This window comes from Gadus macrocephalus, chromosome 14, assembly GCF_031168955.1.
Source record: "Gadus macrocephalus chromosome 14, ASM3116895v1".
Classification (NCBI taxonomy): domain Eukaryota; kingdom Metazoa; phylum Chordata; class Actinopteri; order Gadiformes; family Gadidae; genus Gadus; species Gadus macrocephalus.
Genome location: NC_082395.1, coordinates 23,307,459 through 23,318,859, shown reverse-complemented (window position 1 = coordinate 23,318,859; position 11,401 = coordinate 23,307,459). Strand labels below are relative to the sequence as shown.

The 11,401-nt window shown below is 46.0% G+C and overlaps 1 protein-coding gene across 1 annotated transcript; it reads left to right on the top strand.

Moving 5' to 3' along the window:
- The first annotated feature begins 636 nt into the window (after positions 1–636).
- On the top strand, positions 637–7,220 carry gatm (glycine amidinotransferase (L-arginine:glycine amidinotransferase)). The gene is made up of 9 exons (XM_060071124.1): positions 637–803; positions 1,575–1,793; positions 2,340–2,535; positions 2,957–3,147; positions 3,863–4,000; positions 4,372–4,536; positions 5,504–5,567; positions 5,672–5,788; positions 6,179–7,220. Exons 1-9 carry the CDS (start codon positions 735–737, stop codon positions 6,289–6,291), a joined length of 1,272 nt encoding a protein of 423 aa, XP_059927107.1. The 5' UTR covers positions 637–734; the 3' UTR covers positions 6,292–7,220.
- The last annotated feature ends 4,181 nt before the right edge of the window (positions 7,221–11,401 follow it).

The following is an 11,401-nucleotide window of genomic DNA, read 5'->3' as shown; positions in this document are numbered from 1 at the left end:
CTGCAGCAGACCTGAGAGTCTATTGGCTGTAATTATAATCAACCTTTTAAAGTAGGCCTATATACTTATTATACTATATACTATACAAATAATAACCAATCAAGAGAGAGTGAGTAAAAGACTGCCTTTTTGAATAGAAATGTAAAGAAAAGTAATAGGTAGACTAAAATGGATCAAAAGGCCTAAGTCAGAGTTTTGTAGAGGGGTAGTAATGTCAGCAGTCACTTAGGATTTGGGTCATAAACGGTGGGACCAGTCAAGCCAGGAGCAGGTGGTGGGACTGCCATCTCATGTGGAGACCTCTGATAGGCATTATATAGGTCATATATATGTAATATATAACTTTATTATTCGAAAATAACTTTTATCCTAAGACTTTGAACCCAACTCTATGTGCACAGTAGGCCTAGATTTGTGCAATCTTTCCAATGCTTGTCTGGGGTATTTGATGTAATTTGCGCGATATTATCCTTGGAAACTTTTGACGCGAGTAGCCCTACTTGATAAGAATTTGCTGGCGTAAGGGGTTGAGTTTCAGGGTGTATTTTCTCAAGTCACGTTGCCTCATAACTCAGGGCAACCAATGGCTCTGCAGACACGTAGGCCTACTGCTCCCTATAAAGGAGCCTGGCGCTGGGCAGCGTTCATTCAAGCGAGAGGTCGTTTCTGAGCCGCTGCGAAGCCACACCACTCCACTCCACCTTTATATTTCCCAGCAATTATTGCACCGGACAATGCTGCGAGTAAGATGTATGAGAGGAGGTAGCAGGGGCGCCGAGGCTGCCCATCTGATCGCAGCTCTGGTTGGTATTCCGGTGGTTTAGGACGATTCCAAATTCAAACATTTAAACCCATTACGCACCCGAGACCAAGGATAATAAAGTCACCGCGCTTGTGAAAAAAAAAAAAAGATGTCACTGCTCTTCCGCTGCAAAAACCAAAGATTCTAAATAACTGAATGTTGTGATTGGTTTTTCTGGATATTTTTTTTTGTATTAGTTTTTTGTGTTGTGCTGTTCTTCGGGACTGGATTTGAGGGGATAAAGAACCCGATCACAGCGGAACTGAGGGAATCCAAAGATAGGATACTTGCATTTGTTGCGCGTCGCTGAGTGACAGGAGCCAACTGGCGTCGCAGATGCTCGACCTCAGTGACACCACCACTGCGCATGCGCCAGCTAACCTACTGTCAGCGCTTTCCGATAACGTTTCATAAGGATGACCAAACTGACTTCAACACAATATGCTTTATTCAATGAGTTTAGATCCGTCGCCTCGTTGGTAATCTATTTGGAAACGCATGTTTAATTTGCATTCGCCAAGTATATTGCCTGATCTAGGCTGATAGGCTGTACTTAATTGTTTCAGCTCATTGGTTTTTCAAAGTATGTGCTTTTGATTAAGAAAAAAACGATGGCTACCGGTAAAGTGAACGACCCTTCCTCGTCTCTTATTTGATTGCTAAAAATCCTTGAAATATTTGATCCTCGTTTGTAAATTTATTCCAAGTAGCCTGTATCTCGGTTGCAGGCCCCCTTCCCCCGTTGACTCACGTTCTGATCATCTCTCTGCAGCTCGGACGGTCGGCGAACGGGTGGGTGCAGCGGGCGTTCCAGAGCACCTCCATCGCCGCTGCCGCCCAGCCCCGAGCCGAAGGCCCGGTGGACCCTGTTTCTGAGGCCGTGCCGGAAGAGTGCCCCGTCTGCGCCTACAACGAATGGGACCCGTTAGAGGAGGTGATCGTGGGGCGTGCGGAGAATGCCCAAGTGCCTCCCTTCAGCGTGGAAGTCAAGGTAGATGAGTTCACTTCAAATGTGTGTGCGTGCGTGTGTTTGTGTGTGTGTGTGTGTGTGTGTGTGTGTGTGTGTGTGTGTGTGTGTGTGTCTGTGTGTGTGTGTGTGTGTGTGTGTGTGTGTGTGTGTGTGTGTGTGTGAGCGCTTGGTACGTGTGTGCGTCTGTCTGTCTGTCTGTCTGTCTGTCTGTCTGTCTGTCTGTGTGTGTGTGTGTGCGTGCGTGTGTGAGTGCGCGCTTGGTACGTGTGTGCGTCAGTCAGTCAGTCTGTCTGTCTGTCTGTCTGTCTGTTACCACGGGTTTGTTGTTCTGAAAGGCAAGGTCGTATTTCACAGCGTTCCTGCAGAAAGAAATGTCCCGTGAAGTGCTACTGAATGGACAACATGGTTAGAGAGAAATGCATGGATCAGTTCAAATGTGGAGAATCAGATCCCCTTATGGGATGGACGTGCAAACCAAGTAGGGATGGAGTTGGAGTCTTTCTGAGGTGACAGACTGACTTTATGAATCCTGTTTTCTTCACACGCTGCCCGGTTTGTTGTTGACAGGCTAACACGTATGAGAAGCACTGGCCCTTCTACGAAAAGTTTGGGGGCCAATCTTTTCCCAAGGACCACTTGAAGAAAGCTGTTGCTGAGATCGAGGAGATGTGCAATATCCTGCGGCACGAGGGCGTGACGGTGCGCAGGCCGGAGCCCTTGGACTGGTCAATGCAGTACACCACTCCGGACTTCACCTCCCCAGGTGACCACCGGGGGGAGCGCTACGGCTCGGTTCTTAATTGATCCTAGACCGTTTTTTAAAGGGCTCATGTCACGCCCAAGATGTGGGTGTGATTAGCTGGTACAAGCCGTTTGACACAGGGAAGGAATGATTTTCATAGTGACATCACAAGTGGGCATGTCCACCCAGATATATGAGGGATACATTGCGTACATCTAGGTGGACCCGCCCATTATGAAAATCATTCCTTCCCTGTGCCAAACGGCTAGTACCAGCTAATCACACCCACACCTGGTGGCATGACATGAGCCCTTTAAACACTTTGTAATTGGTCTCTGTTCTTCTGACTGGATTCAGTCCAGTGACCGAACACAATAATGGAGTAGTTGAGGTGTCTGTGCTGATGTTGACCGCCTTGTCCCTCCCCTCCGACCCGGGGCAGGTATGTACGCCGCCATGCCCAGGGACATCCTCATGGTGGTGGGCAACGAGATCATCGAGGCCCCCATGGCCTGGAGGGCCCGCTTCTTCGAGTACCGTGCCTACCGGCCGCTCATCAAAGAGTACTTCAAGAAGGGGGCCAAGTGGACCACCGCCCCCAAGCCCACTATGTCCGACGAGCTCTACGACCAGGTGGGTGGATCCCAAGGAGGGTTGACTTTTATGTTTGCTTTAGCTTTCTGCTAAATCTTAAATACATTGCACTTTCTAAAAAGCTTTTTTAACTTTGCCTTTATTTTCTATTTTAATACTATAAAATGCCTTTCTATTTTACTAATTTCTTTGCATATGTTTTCTTTTACTTATCTATTATTTTATTTTATTGTATGACAATCTTTATGTGTGAAGCACTTTGAGTCTGCCTTGTGTATGAAAAGTGCTATAGAAATAAAGTTGCCTTGCCTTGCCATGCCTTGCCTTGACCCCCAGGAGGGGGGACGTTATTGGGGTACACCCCCAGGAGTGGGGATGATATGGGGCTCCTAAAATGGGGCTCTCCATCGTTTGGTAGCATCTTCTCCTAGCTATCTCTGTTGTGTACGGGGAATGGGTTAACCTAGTGATTGTTAGTGCTTGGCACTTCGTTCTATGAACATCCTTAATGTACCGACAGAGATATATTGTTCTTTCTCCTTCTTCTGATCTATGCACTTATTGTAAGTCTCCTTGGATAAAAGCGTCTGCTAAACGCCCTGAATGTAAATGTAAATGTCATTGTGGGCAATGACCGGGGTGATGGATTCTCTTATCTAACGTCTCGGCGGTCTCCCCCGTCTCCTCCGTCTCCCCCGTCTCCTCCGTCTCCCCTCCGTCTCCCCCGTCTCCTCCGTCTCCCCTCTCTCCTCAGGACTACCCCATCCGCACGGTGGAGGACCGACACAAGCTGGCGGCCCAGGGCAAGTTCGTGACCACTGAGCACGAGCCCTGCTTCGACGCCGCCGACTTCATCCGGGCCGGCAGGGATCTGTTTGTTCAGAGGAGCCAGGTAGGACCGGGGGCCGAGCGGCTCTGTCCTGTTGTGGGCGGGGGTTGGCATGTTTACACACACATTCTGACCCGACGGCGCTCCGAACTCTCGGGCTACGTTCTGCCGGATCTTGAGCGAGGAACGCTCCGACACTCCGGAGATTAGATAAAGAACGCCTGCTTCTTTTGTAGCTGCATCTGTTGCAGAGGCTCTGCTTCGTGAATTATTTAAATTATTTAAGACATTGGCACACATAATGTTTAATCTAACATGTTAAGTCTAGCATGTTCAATTGCAACCACTCACAAATGGACCAATGCACTGCTTATGAAATAAAGGATTAGAATGTTTAATGCTTTACATAAAAAATGACCTCACTTCCTGTCCAGGTTACAAACTACATGGGGATCGAATGGATGCGCCGCCACCTCGCTCCGGAGTACAAGATACACATCATCTCCTTCAAGGACCCCAACCCCATGCACATCGACGCCACCTTCAACATCATCGGACCGGGACTGGTGCTGTCCAACCCCGACCGGCCCTGTCGTCAGGTCTGAACCCCTCGGGAACCCACACTACACTCTAGTCCCACAACACTGTAACGCAAAACCCTGAATGAGGAATAGGACCGGACTGGGGCTGTTTCCCAATGTGAAGGAAGCATGCTCAACGGCTGCCCTTTTAAGGACGCTACGTCATAGAACGCCGACAAGCACTGTTCCAATGTTGAGGACACTCGCATTCGCGCCCTTTTCGCATCCTTTATTTTTGAGGATTCCGAGATATTTCAAGAACGCACAGATGGATCCTCAACGAGCCAAAATACCCACAATCTTTTGCGTTCACACGCTGCGCAGGATATTAAATAATTGCGCATAGAAAGCAATATACATTGCTTTACACAAGAGAAGTTATTTGAACGTTTCATAAATATTTTGTGCCGTATTGCTTTTTATAGATTTTTTTTTTAATATGTAAGTAGATGGTGTTTAAAAAAACTACTGTTGCCAATAATAATTACAACAATTAAAATCTTAAAATATTTAACACTGGAGTTATTAAATAACGGAAGTTATATATTAAATAACGGAAGCGGCAGCGCTTCCACACTAGCAAGTCATTCCAAACTCTGAACGCTACAAACACTAGTAGGCAGCAATCTAGCCTCATCTCCATAGGAAGGATGTGTTCTAGCAAGGCTGTGACCTTCACTTCGGGAAACAGCCTGGGAGTGTAATGTGTTCATGAACAGAGATTGACCTCCTAAAGATAGATACAGATACAGTCTTGAAAATATTTGTAACGGTATGAGTACGATTATTCTTGCTTTTCGCCACAACTTCAATTGTTTTGGATAAAGGTGTGAACTAATGTTTACGTCAAACGGACTGAGTTCTTCTGACCCTGTTCTTTGCTGCCCCCTAGTGGCGTAACACTTTACGGTTTTGTTTTATTTGACGCCGGTCAGAGCTTGCATTTCATCGCTCCGTCGCTTTCTGCTCTTTTCTTCACGTCCAGATTGAGATGTTCAAGAAGGCTGGCTGGACTGTGGTCAAACCCCCGGTGCCGCTGATTCCAGATGGTGAGCGTGAAAAGAATTAATGACATCCACCAAGTGATCCACGCTTTTACTTTTCAGTTATTTATTTTGAAACATGAAACGTAACTCTCTGGGTTCCCCCGCAGACCACCCACTGTGGATGTCCTCCAAGTGGCTGTCCATGAACGTTCTCATGCTGGACGAGAAGCGGGTCATGGTCGATGCCAACGAACACACCATCCATAAGATGTTTGAGAATCTTGGTAAGTGTTTCTACTTTTTTATCAAAATCAATCCTGAAAATGAGTAAACTTCATATTAACAGTTGATGAGTGGCCTAATATTGCTCTTACTTTTACTCATAGCTTTAAAATGTACTAATATTGTGCCCTGCTTACACTGAGAAATTATATTAATTTGGCTTTGCTCAGGAGGTAGAGCGGGTTGTCCCTGAAAGGTTGCTAGTTCAATCCCGGGCTCCTCCAGCTGAGTGATGAGGTGTCCCTGAGAAAGAAACCTGACCGCTCCGGATGAGCTGTCTGTCGCCTTGCTTGCTTGACATCGCCGTCGGTGTGTGAATGTGTGTATGAATGTTGAAAGTCGCTTTGGATAAAAGCGTAGATGTATTCAAACTCTTGTATCTTTCTTAACAGGCATCCAGACGGTGAAGGTGAACATCCGCCACGCCAACTCCCTGGGCGGCGGGTTCCACTGCTGGACCACTGACGTGCGTCGCCGCGGGACCCTGCAGTCCTACTTCCACTAGCCGGCCAGAAAGAGGCAGTTTCTATTGAGCTTTGAAGCTGAAGTCGCTCCCCGCGTCTGTTACACAGTGTAACATGACACATGACGTTAATATAAGGGTTAAAACAGACGAGGAATATAACATTACTTTTAGAGGTAGCCTACACTCAAATTAACTGTTCATGAACAGTTCAATCAATCAATGAAAGGGTTAACTAGTCGTTTAGGACTTCTAAAACCTGCAACCACATTTTAGGATGTAGATGTATATTTAAATACTATTCAAAATCCACCTGGGGAGTGTGACTTTAGGTCTTCGTAACTATGTATGATTTGTGTCAATTAAGTCGTGATGTGCATTTAAATGTTTAGAAAACGTTCGTTCAGAGACGTCTGCTCAATAGCAAATAATCACAAAAAGCTCAATAATCTCAATATTAACTGCATTCTGGCCTGGCTGTGGTAGAACACCTTGAGGGAGGAGAGTGGAGGATGGGGTACATGTTATCATCTAGGGGCGCCTCGGAGAAACGGTCTTCTGTATTATCCATTATCGGTGGTTTTACAGAATGTTTTTCTATCGAACAAATGTATAAAGGTTTTTATATAGGTCATTCAAAAGTATTGATTCCGTAAATATGTTCTTTTTTAAAGGATTGGGATTAAACAAAAAACATTCTATTTATATATTCTTCTGTACATGGTATTGTACTTTCATATATTTTCAATGTTTCCCAACAATTCGTGTTTTTATATATTTACCTGCAGCAGACGAGGAGGTCGTGTTAATATTGTTTACCTCGAGCCCGTTTTCTGTTCTTCAACCTGGGCCAGTGATGTGCTACTAGTCGTGACATACTGCTTGGCTGCTTTGTACTGAATAACCGAGCTGCTGAAGACATTGTAGACGCTTTGGTATTGTTCAACATTAATATAAAAATGAAAAAATAATCTGGCTTGTGTCCTTCCTTATGTTGTTCGAATAAGTAACATCAGAGACAGACTATTGACAGGCTTAAAGGATGAGGAAAATATTATATGTATGTATATATGTGATATATTTATAACTCACTCTTCCTTCAGTGTTGCAGAGAGAGGAGTTATGGCGTGGTGTGTTCTCCGTCTGATACAAGTCAAACAGGGTGTAATGTCGTGATGACCCCAGTAAAATAATACAAGACCTCCCAACCGACAGGGGGCCCCACTGGCCCAGTGGGGGGGGGGGGGGCAGCACGCAGGGCCTGGGGGCCATCTGTCCGTGAGGAGGTTGGTTCTTCTCCCCGTGTCCACGTGCGGTTCCACCTGTTGCTCCGGTTTCCTCCCACAGAGCAAAACATGCAGGTTAACGCTCCTGCCCTTCCCCTGAACAAGGCACGGGCACGACTTGAGATGGTTCCAACAGACACATTTCAAACCTGATGTCAGACTGTTCTGCTGCCACCTACTGACTCAACTCGAGCCGAAAGTGGGTGTTACCAGGATGAGCCTTGCGGCGGTGGAAGGATTGGAGGCAGTATGAAAGCTGTTGGTAAGGCCGTTGGCCTGACTTTATTCCGGTACAAGAATGTCCCTCAGGAGGCAAAAAAAAATGAATAATGAATATACACAAAAAAAACCAATCAATAATTCTAAATAACTATCACTAATCAAACTATCAATAATAAAAAAACAACAGTCCTCCCCTCGGCACTAATACAGCCCTTGGCTGATCTAAGAGCCAGGTGTTTTCACCCGCTCACCTCAGACCCTTCTGCCCCACCTACATGATTTGGACCTGAATATATCCTCCCTGGCCTAACCCATACCCCTCTTAATTCAATTAACCCTCCCCTACACATTTCCGATTTACCTATCCCCACCCCTAGTTACCCACCTTACTCCAGACCTATTCGTCTAAAACCCAACCTTAACCTCTACTTCCCTGACACCTTAAATATTCCCCAAGTACCCCAACACACCCCTCTCCTCTCACACACTTGGTCTCGCCCGTCTGACGTCACGCCCCCACCGCACAAATGTTCTTCCGGACTTCACGTCGGGTCCTCCCGCAGTCCCCGGCACCCGGAAGCCAGCGCAACCGTAACGTGAGTGTTTACGATTTCCTTGTTTGTACCGTGTCCCCCCGACCGGCTTCCTCATAACGCATGTTTTCTTTGTGTGTTGCAGGTGGCGTCATGAACGTGTTGGAATGTTCTGTGTGTGTTTAAATAAAAGGGTACTTGTAACTCCTGGTGTCAGTCCTGTTTTTATCCATTGCCTGCAGTAACGGGCCGCCGCACCGTTACAGTGGGATTGAATTAAGCTATTTTATTATTTTATAATAACATTTAGAATGTAATAAGGTATGGGTGGGTTCGTCGATAATGTGTTGCGTCGGTTTATTGCTGGGCATGAAATACTTCGTAATCTCACTTTATGTGGAAAGACTTTAAAAATACACTTTTCTGTCTCTTCATCTGGTTGGTAAACAAGTTGTATGGAGTTAGAATCATGCCAAAACCCCGCACACACGCAAAACGTGTTTTGCTCACGCATAACGATTCACACGCACACAAAACATGTTTTACTCACGCACAATGATTCACACACACGCTCAGTGTGGTTTGCAAATACAAAACATCATTCACAAACTAATGCATTTTGCTTCAGAAACAAATACAGTATGTTTTACCCAAAGTACAAAAAAAAATCCTTCAAGTACACAAAACAATTCTACAAGTACGGAACACGAAAGCTGCGCGTGGATCGGAATGCATTTGCGCACGGATCGGAATGCATTTGCGCACGGATCAGCAAGGCGGAAAATTAGTGCCAAACGTCACGTGACAAATAAATGTCCTGTGATTCACACTACACAACAGCAGGTGGCGCTGTTGAGTCAGTTTAAGGCCGCCAGTACGATCTTTTTTTCTTTTTTTGCCGGCATCAAATCTTTATTTGATGCCGGCCAACCGTGTGTGGATTCTATGGAAAGCCAAGAAGGCCACTAACTGGCCCTAGAATGGCGCGGTAAAAGTGCTAAACCGCACGGAATGGCCGCACGGAATGGCCGCACGGAATGGCCGCACGGAATGGCCGCACGGAATGGCCGCACGGAATGGCCGCACGGAATGGCCGCACGGAATGGCCGCACGGAATGGCCGCACGGAATGGCCGCACGGAATGGCACCTGTTGTGTAGTGTGAATCACAGGACATTTGTTTGTCACGTGACTTTTGGCACTAATTTTCCGCCTTGCTGATCCGTGCGCAAATGCATTCCGATCCACGCGCAGCTTTCGTGTTCCGTACTTGTAGAATTGTTTTGTGTACTTGAAGGATTATTTTTTGTACTTTGTGTAAAACATACTGTATTTGTTTCTGAAGCAAAATGCATTACTTTGTGAATGATGTTTTGTATTTGCAAACCACACTGAGCGTGTGTGTGAATCATTGTGCGTGAGTAAAACACGTTTTGTGTGCGTGTGAATCGTTATGCGTGAGCAAAACACGTTTTGCGTGTGTGCAGGGTTTTGCCATGATTCTAACTCCATAAAGTTGAGACTAAATTTAACTCCAACAATGATATTTTCTTCTTCTCTGTGTGTGTGTGTGTGTGTGTGTGTGCGCGCGCGTGTGTTTGTGTCTACCTGCATGTCCAGACACGTGTGTGCGTGTGTTTGTGGGCCTGCGTGTGTTGATGCGTGTGTGTATGTGTGTGTTTGTGTGTTTGTGCGCTCACACGTGCCTGTCAGGGTATGTGTGTGTGTGTGTTTGTGTGTGTATGTTTGGCTGCATGCCCAGGCGTGTGTGTGTGCGTGTGTGTTTGTGTGTGTGTGCTTGCGTGCGTGAATGCGTCTGTGTGTTTGTGCGTGTGTGTGTGTCGACTACCCTAAAGTTAACCATAGAGATCTTCAAAGTTCTGCTGATTGAATCACAGACCGCTTTGTTTGTCAGGAGAACTCGTGTTTCATCAGCGGGGCCGGCGTACTGAACGATGGGCGTTCTGCCCGAAGGTCTGGACCCGCGACCGGAGACAGCGGACCGTAGACGCTACAGGGTCTGCCTGTACAGACGAGACGCGATAAAGCACTGGGGGGTTGTCACCTTGGAGAAGCCTCTGTGCTGGTTGTTGTGTCTCCGGGCGCTGGGCAGGCCTGGAGGTAGAGCTGCTGAGCCCCACATGATTAAAGTCCAACTCTGCTGCTCTGTTCCATCATGGCAAATACCCTGGCAGAATATTTACTAAAACATATACAAAACCACTCACACACGCTCGTACACGCGCGCACGGACCCACGCCCACGCATACGCACTCACACACGCATTCACACACGCACTCACACACGCACTCTCAAACACATACACACACGCAAACATGCATGCACAACACAGACACGAACACACACCCACGCACCTCAAACACATACACACACGCACACACACACACACACACACACACACACATTTATAAATATGAATTTATCTAATCTGGTGTTCTTTAATAAGATATTGGTTCTCTTTAGTGGTCAATATATGATACTTTTGAAGCTTACTAACTTTTAATTGAGTTTTCCCCAAACATAATGAAATCATAAGTATGTGGAATCAGTACTTCTGTACTTTTTCAAATTTGGTCTCAAGGGCATGTAAGGTATATGGTAATAGGACATATTTTTCTTAATTATAAAGCGACATTTGCTGTCCTGCTCTTCCTCCACTCCGCCCCTAGTGGGCGCTAGAGCCGAAGGGAGATTGTGTGAACAATGTGTATTTGTTTCAAACTGAATAATATATATATTTTAGTGTGGAAAGATCTGGGGACATAGAGGCTGGCGGAGAATTTATCTTCAGGAGATGTACGTGATGAGTTCATCCTCGAACCTCAAGGCATCGAGACAATTCTGCTGCCATCATTGAAGGTTGAAGGTTGATTGAGGTTGAAATTATGGATATAATATGACTTAAATAATGTAAGATAAGTTTGATCATTGTAAGTCGTATAGTCCAAACCTTTTTTTGGAGTGGATCAGTGCGTGGTATAAATCGATCTACATTTTTACATTTGATACGAGAACCACCTCTTGATTTATATGATGTGTTTTCAAGAAAGTGATTTTCACATCTTGAGATTCGTGTCCACCCCATAAATCA